This window comes from Cyanistes caeruleus, chromosome 5 (assembly GCF_971803275.1).
Source record: "Cyanistes caeruleus chromosome 5, bCyaCae1.hap1.1, whole genome shotgun sequence".
Classification (NCBI taxonomy): Eukaryota; Metazoa; Chordata; class Aves; order Passeriformes; family Paridae; genus Cyanistes; species Cyanistes caeruleus.
This window is the reverse complement of record NC_141705.1, coordinates 49289645-49313029: the sequence shown is the minus strand read 5'-3', so window position 1 is coordinate 49313029 and position 23385 is coordinate 49289645. Positions and strand designations below refer to the sequence as shown.

General features: G+C 45.3%; 1 protein-coding gene and 1 long non-coding RNA gene across 4 annotated transcripts; one reads left to right on the top strand and one right to left on the bottom strand.

Annotated features, from left to right (window-relative positions):
- Nucleotides 1-595: 595 nt before the first annotated feature.
- On the bottom strand, nucleotides 596-20686 carry LOC111927728 (uncharacterized). 2 transcript variants are annotated; one of them, XR_015286698.1, is made up of 8 exons: nucleotides 20490-20686; nucleotides 12289-12421; nucleotides 9285-9354; nucleotides 8904-9026; nucleotides 8210-8268; nucleotides 6121-6183; nucleotides 3537-3741; nucleotides 596-1710 (listed from the first exon to the last, which is right to left on the bottom strand). It is a non-coding gene; the product is annotated as an uncharacterized LOC111927728 (long non-coding RNA). The 2 variants fall into 2 exon arrangements; XR_002863723.2 differs by lacking the exons at nucleotides 596-1710; nucleotides 3537-3741; nucleotides 6121-6183; ... (1 more) ...; nucleotides 8904-9026; nucleotides 9285-9354 and adding an exon at nucleotides 9683-10446.
- On the top strand, nucleotides 2422-10949 carry LOC111929420 (uncharacterized). Of its 2 annotated transcripts, none has more exons than XM_086888397.1 (5): nucleotides 2422-2623; nucleotides 7100-7241; nucleotides 7398-7443; nucleotides 8987-9073; nucleotides 10139-10232. In XM_086888397.1, exons 1-5 carry the CDS (start codon nucleotides 2495-2497, stop codon nucleotides 10230-10232), a joined length of 498 nt encoding a protein of 165 aa, XP_086744523.1. In that variant the 5' UTR covers nucleotides 2422-2494. The 2 variants fall into 2 exon arrangements, with proteins under 2 accessions (XP_086744523.1, XP_086744524.1); XM_086888398.1 differs by lacking the exon at nucleotides 2422-2623 and adding an exon at nucleotides 5934-6634 and having other exon boundaries at nucleotides 10139-10949.
- Nucleotides 20687-23385: the final 2699 nt, after the last annotated feature.

Here is a 23385-nt window from a genome sequence, read left to right as displayed (position 1 = left end):
TGAAAGGAAAAAAGAAATGCCCCCCGCCCTTTAGTAGTCTGGAGAGAATATTCACTGAGGGGCTTGCCCTTTCCTTGCCAAAATCATTGCAAGTAGAAGGGTTCCAACTCTTCTCAGGTGGTGGAAGGCAGCTACTACAGCTGTAATTTCTTCCTGGTGTAAATGGTGTAAAATTTGGTTTTGTAGAGAAGTTCAAAGCTGGAATGAGATGCTGCACCATACCTGGCTTGTAACACAGACAGCCTAGCCCTCACTGAATAGTACATAATTAATAATAACATGTTCTCACTTTTAGTCATCTGCAACAAAGAACTGCAGGCTCCAGGGCCTGTTTTATAGTGAGAAATTACCAGTTTCACAGAGCGAGTCGGGGTGTCAGCACAAATTTCACTGGAGACTATACTTTCTGGCATGGCCCTGGCGGTGGGGGGCCCCCACCACCAAGAAGACCAGATGGAGGGGAGAAATGAGATGTCATCAGGACCCCTGGAAGGGTGATTCATTTCTACCTACCCCCTGTCATTCTCTCCCTGTCCCCCAACTCCCTATGCACCTTCCTTCCTACCTACCTTCACCATTAAATGAAACATATCAATTTTTTGGCACCAACATTTAACTTTTTGGTTTTAATCACATTTTTTTGGGTGTATTTCAAACCTTTCTAGGTTTGCAGAGACTTGGTTTCCTCTGCTCTTCTGTTTAAATGGGATTGTAATTTTTCTCTCTGGTTTAAAATAAAAACCAGCAGTAGAAAGTCGCAGTGCTCCTAAGGATGCCATTTCATCCCTTGTGGCAGCAGCAGCAGGCAGCAATCCTAACAGCAGGCCAACACCAGAGCCCTCCCAGGAGGACAAGAGCACACCAAAAAGGTATTGGTGACACGTGCAGGCTGCAGGGTGATGGGCAGGGGTTGGGGCTGAGGGTTACACACCAGGAGTTTGGGGTTACAGGACCCAGCAGTAGGGCTGGGTACAGACAGGGCAGAGTAGTTAGGGACCAGGTTAGGGTCCAGGGACAGGGTCCAGAGCCAGGGGTCAGGGGTAAATGATCAAAGGTGAGGGGTCATAAGTCAAAGGTCAAAGGTCCAGGGGGGTAATTGCTACAGACATATCTTTACAAACAACACTGAGATGAACTCAGGAATTCACTTCTGCCAAAAATTTGAATTATAGCTAAGGGCATCTCATTCCCAAGAACAGTGACTCTCAGAGAGGTTGGTTTTGTTTTTGTTTTTTCATTTATCTTTAAATTTTAGTAATTGTGCCTAAAGAAGGGGGAAAAAAAAAGGCAAGTAGGTAAGTAGACTCCTCACCTTCTTTCATCTCTTCTTTACTGTTTGCTGCAGTGAAGGGCCTTTTGTGCTGGACTTATTTTGGAAATTTCCAGGTCTCCTTAATGCAGAGGTTTGCACTTGGAAGCATCTGATCTTGCAGTATGACTGTAACTGCCCAATTAAATTTGATATACTGTGAAAATGAGTCACGCTTTGACCGGGGCTATAAAGACAAATCTCTTCAACTGTAAAGGAGCTGTGACTGACCAAATGATATTGTCCCAATGGTGGCAGCATAACATAAGAAATAAAATATGAAACTATGTAGGGTTTTCTCTTCATTAAGGCTTTTTAGGCTGAGTCATCATCACCGAAGAGGTATCCTTGTTCTCTGGGGGTGGGGTTGCCATTAGAACCAAAGCACAGCACTTATCTTGCTGTAAAATTGGAAAGAAAAATATTTATTTTATGCTGTCAGGAGACAAGGCAAGGTCAGCATTTCACACGAGATGGACCTTGCCTGGCTGCCATCTGGTTAAGATCCTCTGCTAGGACTTCAGAGCAGGAAAGATAGCGTACATTAAGGATCTTGTGTTAAGAAGGGATTTTTTTTTCTTCGATGTGAATGCAAAACGAAATTTAGCATGTGAAATTCACTAGGTGAAGTTACAGCAGATGAATAGAGGCATAATTATGCAGCTCTAAAATGATTGACTTTAACAAGTGAGCTCTTTTCTAGCTTAAAAAAACCCTCCCATCCTGTCAAATTTTGTGGGGGGTTGTATGTCCTGATAAATTTCAATTTTACATCATTGCATCTTTTCTAATTTTCTCACCTGGGCCTGTATGGTCTTGCATTTATCCCAGACCCACACATATAAAAAGCAGAAAAAATGTAAACAAGTTTGTCAAATACAACCGTGGTGAGACCTTGCAGCACCTGGGAGCAGTCTGAAAGAAGAGAAATATTCAGCACAGGGAGAGTTAAACATTGGTGGTTTGAAAGGCTTTCGTCAGGACCATCTTTTCTGTGACTCTTCAAGGGGATGTGTATCCATCCCTCTTATCTTAGTGAAGCAGCTGGGCTGCTGCTGCCATAAATCAGGAGCAAAACTAAGGGATAGTGATGGGCAAGAGTTATGGCAGGGTGGTGGTGGGTGCTTGCTGAGAGGGAGGGAGCAGCTTAAGACGAGGTGCTCAGACTTGCTGCCAGAGGGAGAGATGGGGGACGCGAAGCCTGCAGCGCGGTGGCGACAGCAGGGAAGGGGTAGAGCTGACACCTGTGGAGCGAATCCTTCTCCGGGGAGTGGGAACCCCCACCCCACCAGCTTGGCATGGAGCAGCTGGGAGGTGAGTGTGGGAATGGGCTCAGGGTGGGAGTGCTGGCAGCAGGTGTTATGTCAGTCACACCCTGCCTCTGAAAGCCACAGGTGCCAGAGCGGGTCAAAGCCACAGGAGCTGCTTGCACACAATAGCCTCTAAAAATTGCGAGGCTTGCAATGCCCTTCAGCGTGGGGAGCAAAGGCTTTTGCTAACATATAGTAATGTGGCATCTTCAAATGCAGTGATTATGAGTGGTATTTTTAGGCATTCCTCTTGGTCATCATTTTGATCCTGTTCACCTGGCTTTGGCATGTAGGTGATGGTGCAGCCAAGAAGCTGAGGGTGCTGTATAAGAACCAGATTGCATAAATACATGTGCACAGCCTGATTTGTCTCCCTCACTGCCTGGTTCCTCAGCAGAGCCCCAACAACAGCACCGGGCTTCCCCACGCTTTAGAGCAGCCCCAAGGATGCAGGGCTTGAAACGTGCAAAGTGCTTTCTGATGGGTTGCCACAGAAAAGGGTGTGATGAGCGACTGAGAGCTGCCACCCAGGACTACAAAGGTTGTTTCAGGGCAGTGATCTGCTTCACATCTCTGCATGGGGCAATGCAACAGGCTCCCCATGTTCCTTCCTGCATTTGAGGTAGACTAATACTTGTTGCCCAGCTGGGGTCCCTGAGGAGCTCTTGGTCTCAGGGTCTGTCGGTGCCTTTAGTTCCTGGTGCTGGCTGTGAGGGAAAGGACCTGCAGAAGGAAGAAGCCCAAGGGACTTCCATCTCCTTCCTTCATCCCTTCTCCAGACAGACCTTGCTTCAAAGTGACCCTCTGTGCACCAGCATTAGAAATAGAATAGAAATATTCTATTTCTAGAAGAGGAGGGAAGCTGCACTTCCCTCCTCTCTTGGTCTTGGAGACAGTTTAAATAGCACAATATTTACCTGAGCTCAGATGTAACCACTGTGACATGACAAAGGAGTATTTTTTCTAATGTCTCTGCTGGTATAGGACTAGCTGCATGCTTGTAGATGCCTTTTTAGGTAGTGGTGGGCAGCCAAGCAACAGCTGTTTGTGGTACCATCTTCTGGAGCTGGGATCAGTGCACTCCACCTGCCTTTTTTCATGCATAGGTCTCCTTTTTTCTTCCTGTTTAGGAAGAGAAAATAGAAAAAAAACACAAAACCACACAAACACAAATTCCCCTAAACAGACAAACAAGCAAATCAGATTAGGGATGCTCAGTTATCAATTTCTAAAGGAACTTCCTGTGAAATGTGAACTTGCCATACAGGTCAGTGCTACACAACTGCAAAAAGCTGAAAGCCTCCCCTCAAAAAACAGCTTGGGACAAAAGGGGAACATCCAGAGAGGAGCCAGGCACAGCATCTCTGCAGTAGTGAGGGTGGAGCCAGCAGGGCATGGCTGATCATTACTGACATCGTTGTGGAAAGGTGGTGTCCCACAGAGAGCATATATGCCAGGATGTACCCCCATGGCACTGGTGCATGGTCACAGAGGTTTCCCCTGTGACCTTGCTTCTGACCATATCCTTTCCTCTTTCACCTACTTGGTCATTCGTTTGCTGTTACATGTATTGGATGTACCAGACTCGCAATAGAAACAGCTCCTCCAAAATGCTACATTTCCTACTCCTTTTCTGAGGCTTCAGGCAACTTATCATGGAGGACAAAGGAGAACACCACAGCTGTGAGCATCTTGCAGGTCACAGATCTGCACCTATAGAAGCACTGCCATTGCCTCTTGCGGTATGGTGCGCTCCGTCTCCTGCAGTCACATGAAACATTCCCTGACGTGTTCCAGCCACTGCAACAGTGACAAAATAGCACAGTAACAGCCCACAGCCACTGTGTGAAACCAGACTCTTACTCATCAGCTTTTGCACTGCTTCAGAAGCACTGTCCTACCCTTCACCATAGATCTGTACTCAGCTTTGCCTGAGCTGGACCTTTAACATCAGCCACATCTCCAGCAAGAAGCATTTTTTTACCAGGAGTGTAATTTCCTCCTCTTAAATAAGACCAAAAGCATTCAACAATAATCAGTTTGATCTATGACTTGCATTTCTTCTTGGGCTTGCCATTGATTTACAAGGATTGACATACCCATCAGCACTTTCAAAACAGCACCACACAAGCTGAATGGGGGAGTGTGTGTGTGTGTGTGTCCAAGTTTCCTACATCCCTAAACTTATCAGTCAGAAAATCAAATGTTGAGGCATTTGCATGTCATTATTGCTCACCTATTTTATCTATTTAGCCTAATAAAATAACTAGGCTCATTTAATCCTCAGCATTCACTAATCCCAATTAGAGATGGGCCCAAACCAGGACCTGGGTCTCAATTAGGAGCTAACAAGCTCTTGGCAATCTGTGCCTCCAGCAATTCCTGCAGCTGATCGTGATGTGTGGGAATGCAGGAGCCCCCATGAAACAGCAAGGAATTGCAGACCTACATCACCTCTGTGCTCAAGCTCTAAAGGAAAGTGAGCAGTAGATCAGGATCTAAATGCATCATTTTCTTTGCAGTGGTCAGCAGATATCTTGAACACTACACCCCCTCCCCCTGCCCCCCTAAAGCGTGAAGGAGAGTTAGTTTTTGTACCTGTCTGTATCAGTTGAATCAAACCATCCTGAGTGGCCAGAATAGCCCCTGACTATTAAAGCTCTTATATCTTGTTATCCTTTGCAGCTGCTTCTTGTCCCCTTGGCTCATTCTGAGCATGACATGGTGACGAATGCACATATGTGCTGTAGCACTATGCACAAGTAGCTGAAGCAAGAAATTATGTCCAGATGAAAAAGTGAGCTTGTTCTGCAACAGTTGTGGGCAGCTGGACAGACCTTGGGGCTTGCTTCTGTCTTGGCTATTAAAAAGTCTGCTCTGCTTCCATGTGCAGAAGGGAGGGAGGGTGGCATGCAGAGCACCCGCAGACACTTCAGCATGTCCCCATGAACATCAGCTCCAAGAGTCCATCACTATTTCACCAAAGCTACAGAGCTGAAGGATGAGGTATTAATGGTCTCCTGCAGATCCCACACCATCTACATGGTTTCTTTCAGCACAGTGTGGCAGGGAGAGACTGATCAGCACTCACCTCCTTGATGTTTCCAAAAAGCCATGTGGTCCACTTAGGACTGTACCTGGTCAATCTTCCCCTGTAGCAGGGAAGGGTTTTACCTTCTGCAGGGCTGACACCACTAGTGAGACATGTTGCATTCCCCTTCAGGGAGGCAAAGGGCTTCTGGAAACCTGTGCAGGCAAGAGGCTCCACGTGGGCCTCCTACAGCCTTTTCCTAAGTATGTTCTTCTTCCCCCAGCCAGGAACATCTGTCTCTGCCAAGATGTGGATGCATAAGTTGCCAGCTCCTCTCACTGGAAGCTAATAGCTAGCTCACTGAACAAAGAAAATCCAATTTGGCATCCAAAAAAGCAAACAGTCTTATTCTGGTCTCTAATTTTTTTTCTCTGCTGGTGCAGTTCATCAGACTTTTCACTGATTTATACCTTGGATGCAAGAAGAGTTTCAGACTCAAGGTTATTCTCCTGTCAGGTGTAGGCGTGTCCTCACTGTAACACAGAATGAAAGGGTTTACGAGCTGTGGATGTTCAAAGGGAGAGAGACATGGAGCTCCTGGAGCAGGTCCAGTGCAAGGCAATGAGGTCAGGTTGAGGGAGCTGGACCCATTCAGTCTCAAGAAGAGACAATTTATAAGTATCTGAAGGAAGGATGTCAAGAAGAAGGAGCCAGGCACATCTCACTGGTGCCAAGCAATTGGCCAAAAGGCAGTGGGCAGAAACTGACACACAGAAAGTTCCACCTGAATATGAGGAAGAACTTTACTGTGCAGGTGACCAAACACTGGAACAGATTACTGTGGAGCCTCCGTCACTGGGAATATCCAAGAACTGTCTGGATGCAATCCTGTGCAATGTGCTCTAGGATGACCCTGCATGAGCATGGAGGCTGGACAAGATGACACTCTGTGGTCCCTTCCAGTTTGGCCCATTTTGTGATTCTGTGAGTGTTCACTTGTGTACGACAATTATGTGGGCAGTGGTGGGCCACAAGTCCCCAGGTGCCTGGAGAATGACACTCCTTCTGGCAATTGTCTTTGATTAATTGTTTCTAAAAGCCTGATGGCACCTTAGGGTTTTATTTTTTTCCCCTTTTCTTCAAGAGGACCACTAGAAAATCAAATGATTGTAATTTCCTTTGCCTATAGCAGAGCTTAGAGGGGAAAATAACTCAGGAGCTCATATACTGCTCTCTGAATTCAGCAGGGCCTTTTCTGCCAGCTTCAGTGGAAGTTCTGGAGCCAGCTCTCTATCAAAGGTGACTTTGATTTTCTGTGGTTGTGTGGGCCTTTCCTCCCATTTCTCTGTGGGGAATAGTTTTGGGAGACTTCAGAGTTCAGATGAAATATTTGCTGTAGCACTCAGCTTATTTTCTCCCTTGCATCGTGACTGTTCCTCTCTTTTACAGCTGGCAGCTGTAATCACTGCTGGCCTCCTCCTGCTCTACATCCCCCTGTGCTACGAGGATTTCCATTTCCATGTGGCTCGTGTGTATGCTTGCCTGGGGTACCCCAATGCCCAGCACATCCTGGGACAGAGGTATTTACAAGGTAATGTTTCTCCAGTATGTGGCTAACTTCTTGCCAGAGTATGCATGCTTATAGCCAGAACCACAAACGTGGCTTTGTGGTTCCAACACACTGCTGGATTTTTTGGACTGTATTTCATAACCTGTCTGTGACTTTGCTACCTTGTCTCACACCCAGGAGCTGGAGTGGAAAAAAATGAGGACATGGCCATGCACTGGTTCAGGTGAGGCACAGAAATCCCCCAAGCAATTCCTGCCATGGGCAATTCGCTCCTTCTGGGGAAAGGGTACTTGTGGTATGGGATAAGGAAAAAGCTGGCAGTGCTTTTTGGGGAAACCTACACTGAGCTGTCCTGTGCTGTTGGGAATAGGTTCATAGGTGGCAGCAGGGACAGCAGGAGCTCCTGACTTCTCACTGTGGGTTTCATTATGCTTTGATCCACTTTCCCTACCTGCTATGCTTTTTTTTTAATCAGTGGAAAGAAAGGAAATATCTTGACAGCAAGAGTGCAGAGGGATGCTGGTGCTGCTGTATGGTTTTATGGGGAGGTTTGAGCTGCAGGAAGCATGCACAGGTACAGGAGGGGAGTGAGCCAGGAGATGCTGAGGGAATGGGAAATCAATTTACAGCAGTGTATTATTTTCCTGCTCTCAGCACACCCTCCCAAGAGGCTTCTACCACATGAGTGACACAGCCATGCCTATGTGTGCATTTGCTGTGGTACCCATAGTAGTCACACCAATGGTGGGAGCCTGGGCTGAATCCCCTGGAATCCTGCCATTCTTGGTAAGAAATGGGAAAAACTAAAGACAGGGAAATTTACTGTGCTACCCAAAAAGCAAGAGGATAGGAGTAGACATATTGGATGGTGTCTTTGCCTGCTCAAGGCATAGAACAGCATCAAGCTGCTGGACTTATAGGGTTGAAAGAACTATGCCTGTGACAGCAGGAGATGTAATTCAAGGAGGAATCATAAAAGATATCCATACCTAGAGAAATGCTCAAGCCTTCATGCTTTTCTGAATAAGGATGTTTCCCAAATCAGGGCCTGAAATTTCAAAGTAGTCACATTTCAAAAAGTGAATTATACATAACTTTTCCCTTATTTGCTCTGTTCTGGTTTAGTTTCAGCTACCAACTAAGCACCATGCAGCTGCTCACTGGTTTCTCCCCTTCTCTCCCCCTCCTCTTGGATGGGGAGGAGAGCTGGGAAAAGGTAAAACTCATAGATTGAGATAAGAGCAGTGTGATAATTGAAATAAAGTAAAATATAACAATAACAGTAGTAATAAAAGAAAGGAATTAACCCCAAGAAACAGAAGTGAGCCCAGTACAATTGCTCACCGCACTCTGACCAATGCCCAGCCTGTCCCTGACGAGCAGTCAGCAGCTCCTGACCAACCTCCCCAGTTTATACGCTGACCATGAGCTGCTCCATGGGATGAAATATCCCTTTGGCAAGTTTGGGTCTGCTGTCCTGGCCCTGCTCCCTCCCAGCTTCTTGTGCACCTGCTTGCTGCCAGAGCATGGGAAACAGAAAAATCCTGGATTTAGGGTAAGCACTGCTCAGCAACAGCCAAAGTATCAGTGTGTTACCAACATTATTCTCATACTGAATCCAAAGCACAGCACTGTACCAGCTGCTAGGAAGAAAAGTGACTCTCAGCCAAAACCAACTCTCACCTTGCTTGAGAACATTTAAACTCTTGGTTTTCTTCTCCTGTACTTCTCTTACATTTTCCGTGCTTATCTCTTCCTGGCTGTAGGCAGGCTGCGGGGCAGGGCCATCCCCACTCCTCCTTCAACCTGGCAGTGGGGACACTCAGAAACATGACCATGGCACTTGAAGAAGGGTGAGATAATCCTCTTCCTTCCCATTACAGCTTCACTCCCATCTCCTCTTGGGGACAGGAGGAAACCTGGTGCTGTAGGTACTCTACGCATGAAGCCACTCCAGCATTTCTAATGCCCCCTTTTTGTATTGTCAGTAATGCAGCCCTGCCTGCAGCAGGGAAATGGGAAAACACAGTCCAATGACATTTTAAAAATAGTGTGTCACAGTACCTATAATGCCCGTGGTCTGATTGCATATGTTTCTCCATGATGATTTCCCAGTGAAAGCAAGGGACAAGACCTATATTGGTATAGAAAGAGCTGTTGAAGTGACATGTGAATTTTTTGCTATAAAGACCTGTCTTTCTCTTATAAGGGAGAAACTCTCCCTTTTCACTCTCCTTCCATGTCAATGGAGAAGCTTCCTGCTGACTGCCTGGGAGCTGGGTTGAAACTGCCTGGCACGAGTTTTTCTCCCTGACGTGCACATGCACATTTCACACCAATGTTCCCAGCAAGGCCCACAGATAAAGAAAACTTGCCTTGTGCTTTGTATAGTCACTGTGGCAACTTGTCCTAGGGCTAAGTGAAGTTGAAGAAACTGATCCCATCACAGTGAAACCCAGCCCTTTTTTGATTTTGTGTATCATTCAATTTTAATTATTTTCATTTGCTTCAAGCCTGAAAATAAAAACTGAGGCTGGAGCAAGCAGTTGTACTCTAAATGAAACTAAAAAAGTGTTGTTCGGACAAACCTTGTGATTTGAAGCTAGTGCATTTTGTTTCAGTCTCCACTGCATATTGCATGATCAGGCTCACATATTGGGTGGCATATCAAGAAATCCAAAACCATTTCTCCTTCAACTAAGATAAAACACCAAACCCAGAACATATGTGCTCAAACCACAGGAAAAAGCAGAAGGAAAATCAGATCATTTTCTGAATAGAGGAGAGTTAACTTTACAGATGTTTTCATATTCAGTAGCTGTGGTCCTCTTATAAAAGCCTGTGTAATTAAAATTTAGCTAGGAATGAATTTAGGATTTCCTCCTAGATTTTCTTGATGAAGGTTTCATGTCCTTCAGGGAAGTGGAGAAACTCCTCAGTGTGGCAGCAGCCCATGGGCTCTTAGAAGCTCAGCAACTTTTGGAAAACATCAAGAGCAGAAACCTTCCCTGAATGACTGCCACAACACGGATGCTTGTACAACCTTGTCTTCTTCTGCACTCAGCAACCCCGCCTTCTCCTTGCTGACTGCCTAGTCTTCAGGAATTTGAGTCATTCACTAGACATTACATTTGCTTTGTGATGCATCTTCATGGTCAGATCTATAGCAGTCATGTGCTGCTGCTCCATCTCCATTTGTTTCCCGGCTTGCCACTTGTGAAGACCACTGGAAAGGTGAGATGGAGGAGATCAGTAGCCTTCAAGGTTATACTGATGATGAGCATATGAATATTTTTGAAAAAAACTCCCATCACTGTTGTACCAACTCATCTGCTAATGCTAAGTTAGATCCAAATATTCATTTTGGCTTGGTGCAGTGTTGCTTGCATGTTTGTGCCACCTTTCATGCTCTGCTTATGCATTGAGATAACTGATCACGACTAAGGCTGTAAATCAGCATGACATGCATGCATGATCCATTTGTACTGGAAATTACTGTGATTTAATAGAAAATACAAATTATGCTCTCACTTAGCAGCTAGTGTTCCTTATCGACATTACCATTGTCATGCCAGTTCTGGGGAAAAGAAATTCAATTTAATGGAAACTACCTTCATTTTCAGGGTGGTCTCAGTTTAAAACCACAGTGAGCAATTGCATTTCACGGGACGTGTGCTCACTAAACAAAGACCTGCAGAGTTTTGCTAGCAATAAAATTATTTCCCAGGGCTTTTGTTGGTGTGCAATGTTTTCCTTCTTCCTACCATGATTATTCAGCTCACTTGTTGCATGACACAAGGTCCTGCACTCCCCTGGATGCCTGAGGCCACACTGGTGAGCCTGAGAACAAGGGGCTGCCACTGAGGGAACAAATGGAACGGCAAGCTCATGGTGGGGTTCAAGCTTTGGTTTCTGAGAATTGCAATTGTGCCATGATTCGTAGGCAAAGGTGTGAAGGATTTTATCCAGGCTCCCATTTTCCTGTCCCCTCTTGGATGTCAGCCTCAGTATCTTTCTAGGGTGATCCTGGCAACAACTGGGGGGTATCCCAGCTGGCACAACATGCCAGCCCCCTGCACAGTGGAGACTGGTGGAGGTTGTGTGATGGCCACACATTAAGGAAGGGATGGCTGGGCTTTGCTTCTTTTCCTCCTGGCTGTGCCCAGGCTGGGCTCCTCAGGGCCAGCTCTATATCCTGCTCCCAACAGGGGAGGGACAGAGAGGAGACCTCTGGCCTGGCTCCCTCAGCTCGACCCTGTCAGCATGCTGCACAGCAGCGCTCTCAGTTGTGGGGCAGCTGCCTGCTCCCCCCACTCATCTCCTTTCTCTCTCCCTCCCACACAGCCCTTTGTTAAATCTGGTACCACAAACTGCACAGCAGAGCAGAACTCCAGATGAGTTTCCCTGTTTCCTACTCCTCAAGCAGAAAAGCAAGACACCATTTGCCAACTCAAAAAGGAGCTTATTTCCATGGCCTCTTTCATGGCCCTGAGCCAGGACCCTTTGAAGGCAGGGGAATATTTCCCTTGACGTGAGGCTTGTACTGCATCACATCTCATACCCTGCCCTTTATTTCTCATATGCATGAGCAGTAGCCCTTGATTTAGAAACCAGACCTATGCTTTACATCTCCTATATAGAAATATGCACCAATGAAGTGCACTAGGCATCCTTTCCAGGCCTGTGGTACCCTTCTTTCTGTGCCTGTGAGCAGGAAAACCTTGTCTTTGCCTCCACAAAACAGCATCCACCTGGCAAGTAACATGAGGAGCTGTCTCAAAACCACTCTGAAACCCAGAACCAGTGTGTGCTGCCACTCTTCTACCCCCAAAATCATCCTCCTTGTTTTCTCTATCCTCCCTAAGTGCAGTAGCCAGTGTCAGAGGCATATCCAAGCACGGTTGCAGAGTGACATATGCTGTTGCACACTTCTGCCAACCAGTGATGGCCAAACTCATGCACCTTTCACACCTTTCCTATTGCCACTGGGTGCAGGATGATGCTATTAGCGGCCCAGATATGACATAAGCTCACCTGGGTATGTGAGGAGCAAATATGTAACACTTACCTGGGTATGTGAGGAGCAAATACACAGAAGGCCCGGTGAGCAGGATCATTGTATTTCACACTGTGCTGGATTGCCCCTGGCTGGATGGCAGATACCCATCAAGGCTGTTCTCTCACTCCCCTCTGCAACTGGGCTGGGGAGAGAATATGCAGCAAAAGGTTCATGAGTTAAGGACTGGAGGATGTCACTCATCAAATACCATCATGGGCAAAACAGACTGAACTTGGGGATATTAATTAAATTTAGTACTGAAAAAATCAGAGCAGAATAATTAAAAAGAAAATAAATTTTAAAGCCAACTTTCTCCTCATCCCCCTCTCCTTCCGTTGCTCTACTTCCTCTTCTCCCAGCAGTGCAGAGAGATGGGGAATGGGGGTTATGGTCAGTCCACCACAGCTGTTTCTGCCACTGCTGCCACCTCAGGGAGAAGAGTCCTTCTGCTCCAGTGTGAGGTCCCTCCCGGAGGAGACAGTTTTCCGCTAACTGCTCCAATGTTGGTCGCTTTTCATGGGGTGTACCCCATGTGCTTTGGCCACAATTACATCTGTGCAGTAACTTTTTTTCCCTTCTTAAATATGTTATCACGAAGGCATTACTCTCACTCCTGACTAGGCCAGCCTTAGCCAGCAGCATGTTTACCTTGGAACCAGCTGGCATTGGCTCTGTCACACATGGGGGAAGCTTCTGGCAGCTTCTCACAGCAACCATCCCATAGCCCCCCTCGCTATCAAAATATGGCCACACAAACCCAGTACACACAGGACTTAAGGAATCACCTTTTACAGTCCCCCAGCCGAAATGAGAGAGCAGGTTTTTGTATGCTGATCAATTTTCCCACCTGAACCCTTGCACAACAACAAAATTGGCACTAGCAACCATAAGATCTTGCAGCCACCAGGCAACAAGTCAGCCTCAAGGTTCATGCTGCCTTCACTTCAGTAACAGGGCTTAATAATTTTGTTTGCTTTCTCAAAAAAACAGCTGTTTTGGAATATAACATATCAGCTGTAATTTCCTTACTGGTATACATATTTTTACAATGGGTGAGTGACCTATCTTCCATTGCTATCCAAGTGTCCCTCTTTACTAAAAAAGAGTAGTAAGAACTGGACAAGAAATCTTTGCATACAACTTTGCACATGATTCAACAGAAAGAAAACAATTGTTAGTTTAATAAAGTCAGTTATCAAAGCAGCAGGAGGAAGCTATTGGAACTCAGGGTGATGATGAGATTTTACCAGAAAAAGATGTTCACTATTTTCCTGCAATTTACGGGATTAGTGCTTGCATTTTTACCCTTGCACCACCTCCTCTTGAAACACAAGTGTCTCCTGCCCCAATTGCTGTTCATACAATTTTGCCCTGGATGTTCTTTCAGTTCGAGGTATTGCAGTTGATGGCTGAGAGTGCACACATTCACCTTCCTCCTGTTTTTTTTCTTTTTCTCCCCAGATCTGCCTTGCCATGGCTGTTCTGGCTTCTGGTAGATGTGGACACCTTGTTCCCCATTCAGGGAATGGCCCCCACTTGTGGGGCACTTGTCCCACACAGCAGTGTCTGGACCTCCCTGACAGCTGCTAGCTTTCCCCTCCTTGGCACTGCCTGTACTCAGGCAATTAGAAGGATTTTCTTTCCCAAAACACAGCTCCAATTATAATCTAATTTATTTTATTTGAAGTACAGTTTGGTAGTATTTCCATTATGCAAATATCAATTTATTATCCTCACATTATGTTTTGACTACAGTTGTGCTGCTAATTAGAGGTAATTTAAGTGCTTTTAAAAACCTCATCCTTTCCTCTCTATGCACCCTTACTTCCTTGCAAACCACACAGTGCAGATATTTAGCACGGAGTCAGTGATGAAAACCTGCAGTTATCAGCTCCGTTTGCATCACTCTAATTGACTTTCATTATGTTAGAAAGCACTTAGAAAGCACGATTTTTTCTGATTTACTTGGGATTGGAGATGGAGACATGAAAGAGGAAGGTAACTTACTCCAGTTGCATTTCTAACATTTTTCTGCTCAGACTTTCAAGTGCATTTGGTGTGGCTCTCCCAGTACTGACCATGCTGCTGCCTTTGGCTGAGGGGGAAAATTAGAATTATATAATTGCTAACCTAGGAGAGACAGGACATTCCTGTCATAAGAGAGAGAGAAAAGCTGACCCCAGGAATTTGGCTGAAAAAATCCTAAACCTGGCTGTTGTGGAGGTATTTGTGTGTCCTGTTTAGCACCACCAGCAGAGGCCCTAGGTAACTAGGATAAACTCTGTAACAGCAATTCCCATCTACTCTGGCTGAAGGCGGCAGGAAGACTGTAGGTTTTGGTCATGGAGGCTGCCCAGCTTGGTATGGGCCTTAGAAGGTGGGCAGTGGAGGTTTTTTGGGGGAAAAATGAGGCAGCCACAGGGAGATGTGTGGGAATAGGGACTAGGCAGTGGGAATTTATGGAGGGCTAAGAGAGTCTGTCCCTGCCATCCTTAAAATCCCCACAGGATTACTCCTCCCAACCCCTTTTACATTAACCACGTCTGCTATCCACTTTTCTTCAAAAGACTTTTCTGTTGGGCATGTTAGGGGTGTCTGCTTCCACAGCTCGGGGCCGGGAGGGATCCTACCTGCTATGCAGGTGGAAAAAAGGTTTCTGCCTCCCAAAGCATCTTCAGGGCCATCCCAGTTTTATTTGGCTGGCATGTTTTTATGACCACTGAAATGTTGTTTTACCAAACATTTTGAGGAACACTCAGAGCTTCCCAAGAAGATGACTTTTAGCAGGGGAGGGGAGTGTTAATGCCTATAATAAAAGCCCACAAAATGATCAAACCCATAGATGGCTAAAGAAGCTGTGCAGCTCTGGCTTTGAAGTGCTTGCTTCAGCAGTAGCTGAACATTAGGGGTCCCCAGTGGACTTTCAAAAGCTTTGTTAGGAAAAAAAAAATAAAAAAAAAAAAAAATAGAAAAGGACTGAAGCTTTCCTGAATTTGTCTACAATATAAATCCCAATACCCCACCTACCTACCAGGCAAGCTCTGTTGATACCAGGGGCGAAAAAACAGCATTAATGGTCTGACGTTAAAAGAAGACAGCAGCCGCTGTGCTGTGCCTACAGAAACCCGGGGCTCTCAGAGAGGGCCTTTTCTTTCTGCCCGAAGTCAAGCTTCAAAGCTTCCTGCTCCGTTTTGTTCTTAATTGAAAGTGTTATTGCAGTGGGAAGGGTTGTTTTTGTTTTGCCAATCCCCTTCCCCGCTTTTAGTTTATTTTCCTCAGGAGATATTATCTTTCATTTGCAGAGTGAATTCAGCATCCTGTAATGGAGACTTAATGGTTGTGGGTGGGTTTAGGGGAAGCTCTGCTGTGGCACTGCCACACTGCACCAAACCTCCTCCAGCTGGGAAGGAGCTGGGCTCTTCCCATAGGAGAGGAATTGGCGGTGTGGTTAAGCAGATCATTTGCACTTTTTGCATCCATCAGATGCTGACAAGGCAAGGGCCACGAGGCCTGGAAAAGTTCTCTGTGTCTTGGGAAACCTGCTCAAAGCCTCTGGCTGGGGCATTGGTGTTGTTCCCATCTCTGGGAAGGGAGGAGATCTTACCTACAGTGCAGTCAACTTCAAGAAAGCCACTTTGTTAAACATTCCACCACTATATAGCAGTACTTTAAGGAGACCCCCAGAAAGGCAAGACACAATGGATTTGTCTTCCTGAGGCTAAAATAAGTATTATAATAAAAGTGTCCAACAAGACCTGACAGCACTTTAAAGGGCTGTCATTTCAGTGTCCTGCAGCTGACAGCTCTGTCATTCAGCTCTCAGACATTATCGCATATGATACTCCACATCGCTTTCACTTATGAATTAAAAAGGTACAAATACTGTAATATAAGTGTCCTTAGCACGCTAAGAATTTCTTAAGATAAGACAGATGCAAGATGAGCTTTGCATTTCTACTTGGTTCATGTTCTGCATGGGATGCTCCCTGGCAGCTGCTCAGAAGGATTTAGGGCCTTTTGCAAAACCATCTCTGCCACACAGTGGGGAGCTGCTGGGACAGCAGCTAGCAACATTCCCTGTCCATTGGCAAATTCCGTTTTTGTTTATTTTGGTGAAAGTCACAACACCCTGAAACTATGAAAGGTTATTGAAAGCCTGGATGGGAAGGTGTTAATTAAAGGTGGGCCCTCAGGCCTCTCTGGGAACACACCTTGGCAGGACGCTGAGTGGTGCAGGGGATGCTGCAGCCCACAAGAGCTGGCAGTGCACTGTCAGCCCCAGCACAACTTTGCATCACAAACCCAGCCTTAGAAACGAACACCAAGGTGTATCTGGCCTCATCCCCTGCCATGTACAGGGAAGAAAAGTAGTACAATGCAAAAATCCAGTTCATCTCTCTCTGCCCCACCAAATGCCTTGGTGCATGTCCTGTGGCTCTTTCAGACGAGCACTGTAAGATGGAGGGGCTACTGGGTTGAAACCCAGAGGACACCCTGGACATGGGAGAAAAAAAAAGACCTTCAAAGAACAAAAAAAACCAAACAACAACAACAAAAAACCAAAACAAAACCAAACTGTAGGTCTTTCTCTCACATTTTTACTATGCTTGCCTTAAATATGGGATTAATAAGAGGCATTGAAATATAGTCACATTATAACCCAAAATGAGTTCACAAAAGGAATTAAGTCTTCCCTTAAGAAAAGACAAATGTCTGGACACTGTTTGGAAAATGAAAGCTAAAGTATCATCTATAGCTGAGGTACAGCAGCAGGTGGCTCTGACAGAAACAAGGGTGTTCCCTCCCTCCCCACCTTTCATCTTGTCTGCTCAGGGAGGGATTCGTAGATTTTGGGAGAAGAGCCTCTCAGAAGTGGAAAATATTTTCTCAGAGTTCAGAGAAAATAGAAGAATCGGGATGACAACCTCTACCTGTTGCTACCACACATCCAGTACTTCTCCAATTCCCTGTAAAGCAACCATTTAATCAAGGAGTCAGTTTGACAAAATTAGAATAAACTCTGCTGGAGCTTAATGATGACCAGATCCTTTTTACTGACAGTTTTCCTCCAAAAATGAATTGCAGGCTGTCATGGACTCTGTCATAGCTGACTTTCACCTGGCTCTCCCATTTGCCACTCACATCAATATGGCTGACTGCCTTAAGAAGAGCAAAATTAGCCAAATTAGCCAAATTTCCCCCTTTCCCATATGATTCACCCAGCACAACAACGGTTGGTACTCACTTGTTTCCCAAAATGCCTGTGTGGTGGTGTCCAAGTTCACCAACACCAATTTGTTGTTTGGTGACCAAGGTCACCAACAGCATTTTTATGAAACACTTTTAGCAAAATACCAGTGGCTTTGCCCAAGCTCTAATAAATATCTGCTTAAGATGAACTGAATCCAGCAGGGACCTGACTCTTAAGTCCCAGTTCAGCGGCACAATTAAGTCCACACTTAAATTATTTTCTATTAAATTATTTTATAAAGTGGGATGAACAAATGAGTCAGGGCCTTGGGTCCCTGTCATGTTCAACAGTTCCCAAGCTGTTTTCCCAAAGCTTAGTCACAAAACAGCAGTAAGAACTGTAACAGAACTCAACTTATCAATGATGAGGGGCAAACCCACTTGCACACATTTTCCTTCTTACATGAGGTAGGAACCAGACCAGTAAGTAGTTTCCTGTAGCCATTGAAAGATATGATTTAGGATAATTTTTCTTCCTATATATATATATATATATATATATATATGATGGCTGAAAACTGTAGAATGAAAAGCCTTTTGTGGATGCTCCAACATTTAGAAAATACTGACTAAAATGTATTCTCATCATCCAAAGGATGAATGCTCGGCAGAGAGGTGGAGGAAAGGCTCCACTGCCACCGAGGACAGTCGCAGCATTGCCAGGACAGCTGCTCCTTTCCTGACCACCTTTACACCTGACTCTATGAGGGCAACAAGTTTTGTGAGCAAGTCTCCCTTCTTTCTGATACCCATGGGCAAGGACCATCTTGTCCTACCCCCTCCAGAGGATGAGGAAATTAATTCAGTGTGAGAAGGTAGTTGAAGAGCCACCCCATCCTGGTAGCCAGCTCAAACAGCAGGATTTGTTTCTCACTTCACGGCATGAGGGTGCATCATGCTGGTTTCTGCTCTCCAGTACTGAGCAGGCTAATGTACTTCAAACTGAAGCAGGCTCCTCCAAGCTTAGCATGGCTCTGATTGCAGAGCCTCTGCAATCTTGAGTAATTATCATTGCCAAGGGCTCCTCAGAGTTCAGCACAAGGACCTCCGAAATTGCAGTGCTGCAGATGAGTCCCCTCCCCCAAAATTCTTTCTGATGGTCTCTTCTGTTTCTGACCCTAAGTGCTGCTGGGAGAGTTGGGAAGGGGAAGTCTGTTCAAAATAAGAGGGCCAGGTAAAGAAAGGCCTCCTTTCTTCAGTTTCAAGTTCAGTTTCAAGGGTGCAGCACTAACACACCATTTTTCCTGCTGCTCACAGCACTTCTCAACACCACTGTTCATGGACCAGCTCGTAAAGGGAGGGGTTGTTGTTCCCACTGGCTGGGACTATGAAGCACATAGGTGACTATGAACCATAGGTGGTGAGCAGGATTTCACACTGCAGACACCCTCTCTTGAAAACTAAAAGTGTAGTCTGGAGTGTCAACACAGACAAGTTCATTTCTTGAATTTAAGGGTAGGGCTATGCCAGCAAGCAACTGCCTTCATGAAACTAAAAAGATGAGGGTGGCAGAGGAGGCTAACAATTCATGGCAGTGCAAAGATCCAGCCCCTGCAAATGACATCCCACTTGAAGACACTGCTTGACATTAAACCCATCATGAGTGCAAAACCTGATTGCTCTGGGGGTGGGCACAGGATATTTTCCTGTAGCTTGAACCACAGCTCAGCTGTGACATTTTTGCAGCAGCACAGGAAAAAAATGGAGAATTACTGGATATTTCAAAAACTGAAGAGAGAAAAAAAAAATAAACCAGCCACCAGCCTAGGATTTGGGGGAAAAAACATTAGCTTGAGCTGCCAAGGAAGAACAGAGAAACCAGCAGGGAGGCTCTGGAAAAAGCCAACAGAGGAAAGGTCAAAATACTGATGCTCTGCAGTAGAGCTAAGGAATGGATGCCCAGGGCAAAGTCACAGAAAAGCCTCAAGGCCAGAAGGTTCAGTTCCTCTGCCAAAAGAGCTGCCTTTCACTTAGTCCTGTCCCTGAAACAGCGACAGGGCAGAGTGCAGGGTCAGGAAAGCCCCTCTGCCTAAGGGCATTTCTCTGATGCTGCCCCTCCCATTCAGTGTCCCTGCACACCTGGGGAAGCAGCCCAGCAGGAGCCTGCAGAGCCCTCCCACTGCTAGCATCCTCTCCTGCCCCCTGCACGGCATGCCAGAGCCAACTCACCTCTGAACTGTGCTTTGTTGGAATGTGCTTCAGCAGCTTAAGCTATTTATTAGTCCATGCATCATGAAGCCATGCACCACTCATGAGATTTACCTGTTATATCCACATGTCCACAGTGTTATACTTGTAATGAGGAGTCTGTAGTCAGTGCTGAGAGCATCCCAGTGCAAGACCCAAAACTCAGGCTGTGCCACTGCAGGAAGAGTTGCAGTGTCCTGGGTACAATGCTCTGGCTCCACAAACATATTTGGGTTCTGGGTTTTTACAGGGTCCTTTTCCAAAACTCTTTAGGTAACTCGATGGTTCATAAATCTTCTTCCACTGAGAGCCACTGGGGTGCATGGATGGCCAGAACAGTTCCAAAAGAATAAAAAATATTAGTCCATGGCTCACTAAGTTAGCATCACTGCTCATCTGGAACACAAGAAGCTACTTCTCCAGATCAGGAAGAGAAAGCTCATTTTAGGCACCAAAAAGTTTTCCATGGTTTCCTGCTGGAATAACTGCAGCCAGTAAATTCACTTCCAGGAGAAAACACTCAAGAGTCCACAGGGATTCACAACTGTATGGAGAAACAAGTGCCTCAAAAATGTACAGGTTTTTTTGAAAAATAAATGTTTGTTTTACCTCCCTCTTGGAAAGAGAAAAATAAAAAAAAGGAACACTCAGGCAAACAATTCTATTGATATTTACATAGAACATAGGTGTATATTTGCCCAATAATGTGTTAGCTAGAGAACAAACCATCTGCAGTCCTCCCCCCACTAAAACAAACAAACAAACAAACAAACCTCCTAGGTGTGAGTACCAAAAAATCCTTCTAAAAATCTTCTGAGCTAGTACAGCCTCAGGCTAAAAAGAAGAAAATAAAACCACCCTACTTCTACTCCCTTGGAAGTGGTTCATATTAGCACTGGTGGCTTTGCTCCTCCTTGAAGCCACATGTGGATAACTCTCATCACAGCCAGGTGGTGCAGCTCACCTAATCGTAAGGTGGGTTTGTTCCCCTTGATTTGGAGACCAGTTTTGCCATTAGCTTGATTTGGCCTAGGTGGAGCACTGTGCTCCTGTTGCTTATGTCATGGTTTTAAGGGCAGTCACAGTGATTGACCTGTGAATGATGTTACTGTGTCCTGGTAGTCTGCCAAGGTTTATGTGCATGACCTTGCTCCTGAGAACAGAAGTCATAGGCAAAAGTGCCCAAGGAAGAGGAGCTGAGAGGTTTTCTTCTTTTTTTCAATCTCTTTTTTTGTTTGTTTTAAAATAAAGTTTCTGCTTAAGCCAAAAGAAAATCTGAGTTTGTGGCCTGCCCACTCCCTGTGTACAGCAGCAAACCTGGCCCTCTTGTGCACCACTGGGCTCAGGACATGTGGCTAGCTGCAATAAAACACAAGTTTCAGGAGACCTTGTTTATCTTCTGCCTTCCCCAGAAATTATTACTGATGTTTTGTGGAGTCTGTTGAAATATTTAAGAGGTTTAAGAAGTCATTGACCATGATTTCTAACAGTAGATTCAAAGCAGAGTATAGTCTCTCTCTGTGAAGTTCTGTACTCCTGAATTAGATGAAATGCTGATGCCTTTGGGGGCAATAAAAATAATTCCAGCTAGTGACAGAAAATGAGTTATAATTCAGGATAATTCTTGGTAGAAATCATATATTGTTTAATTACAGCCATAACAGCTATTTGATTTTGAGATAAGAAGCGGTTACCATAGTGACCCCATTCTTAGAGATAATTTTTGCCTAACACTGTATCAAATGCTGTATGATACCTGCCTTCATAAGAAAGCAATTTATGAAGATGAGTTTTCCTAGTGTTAGGCCTGAGGTATGAACAAGCAACATAAGCTATATATGGAAAAAGATTCCCTGTCTGGTTACTGCCTGAAAAGTCCTATATGCACATTTCCCTGCAAGCACACTCATAGATGTTGTCTCAGATCCAGAGCAAGCTATAAATCTTGCTCAGCTTTCAAGACCATGTAGACTCTGTAGAGGAATTTCAAACCTCTATGGAGTATTAGTAAAAAATGAGAGAAGGAAATCAGAGACGTATTTGTTCCACAGAACAAGCCACCCCCTACTGCCTACCATCAGGGAGGGTAAAAAATGGTATTACTTTGAACAGTCTTTGAGGAAACATACTCTGAAATCACAACCATTGCTAGAGTCAAGCAAAAGCACATTTTGACGCATGAAGTGAAATGCAATCCTCAGTGAGACTGATACAAATTATCATTTGCCAAGACTATCATCTTTTTGGGGCTTCTTTTGGTAATCCTTGTCTATTTCCCCACATCCCTATGGTGGATTTAGAGGGACTGGTCTGCAGGATTGCTGTAGGGATTGCAGACCTGTCCCTGAGCCAAGCTGTGTGGGAAGCTGGGTGTCTGGCTGCCTCCCACCAATAACGTGTCCCAGGCAGCCCATGAGGGTGATGCAGCACTTTTTGGCTTGGGTTTCCCAGTAGGGAAACCAACTTGCCCATGGGCAGGATCCTGTGGGCAGCCACGGTCATGGTCATGGGGCTGAAAGACAGGGCTGGTTACTGGATCTTTGCTGCCTCGTGCAATCCAGTTGTTTGTCTGCCCTCAGATCAAAATAATTTTGGTTGTTAGAGAAAGTCAGAAAGAGAGGGAGGCGGCACTGGGTGGAACACATGTTTTCTCATGTCATTGTAGGTTTTCTTTTCATGAGTGATTGCAGTGCTTTGGTATACAACGTCCTATACTACATTCACCCTTCTTTCACTACTTCATGGCCCTTGCTCTGATCCTCAGGGTATCCCTGATTTGGGAGAGTACAGAGCTGACAACCCCTATCCAGTGAACCCTGGGTTTCTTGCTCCTTGAGCTGTCTTCTCCTGCCAAAAATTCCTGATAAACCATAGCTAATCATATAAAAACACAGATGCTCTATCTCCAGGTGTTTAATATACCAAGCCAGCTCAATATGGGCTTAGTTTAGGCTGTTGGGTTTTATTTTTGGAAGTTAGTAGATGCAAACTTCTTCCTTCCCAAAATGGAAAAGGCAGTGGGTGTTTCAAAGGTCTTGCACCCTGCTACAAAGGTGATCCACACAGGAGGAGATGAAAGAGGAATGTGGCCTTTGCAGCTTCCCTGGGATGTGCAGTGAAAGGGCAAGAAATTTCTCTCCCTCTCACTACCGAGCGATGAATATTTTCAAGAGCAGCTTTAATTAAAATGTGTTGGGCCTTAAAGTAAAGATCTCCCAGTCCCTGATGCCACTGTCCAGCAGGGATGAGGGAGATCAAGCCCTAGAGCCTTCAGATGTTTGACTGACTAAAATCTGCCCCTCTTCCTCAGTGTTCCCCTGTCCCTTACCTGTGATGACACATTTCTGCTAAAAGTCATCCAGTCCTGTCCCAAAATACACACGGTACTGAGTCCACTTAGACAACCTGAGCTGTACCTGGAGCATGAGTGGGCACATGCTTTAGCACATGGGATGTTTCAGACTCCTTCAGACTTCATCTTAACCACTTTTGCTTTCCAAAAATGTGAGGAACAAAGGGCAGAGGATTAGATAAGAAAAATCCTAAAGGAGATTTAACACTTCATATTAAAATGTTAAGATGCTAAAACAATTCCAAATATGTATTTAATATATAAATAATTCAGTACCTCATACCAGCCTCAAAGCACTGAATATGAGAAATTAAGGA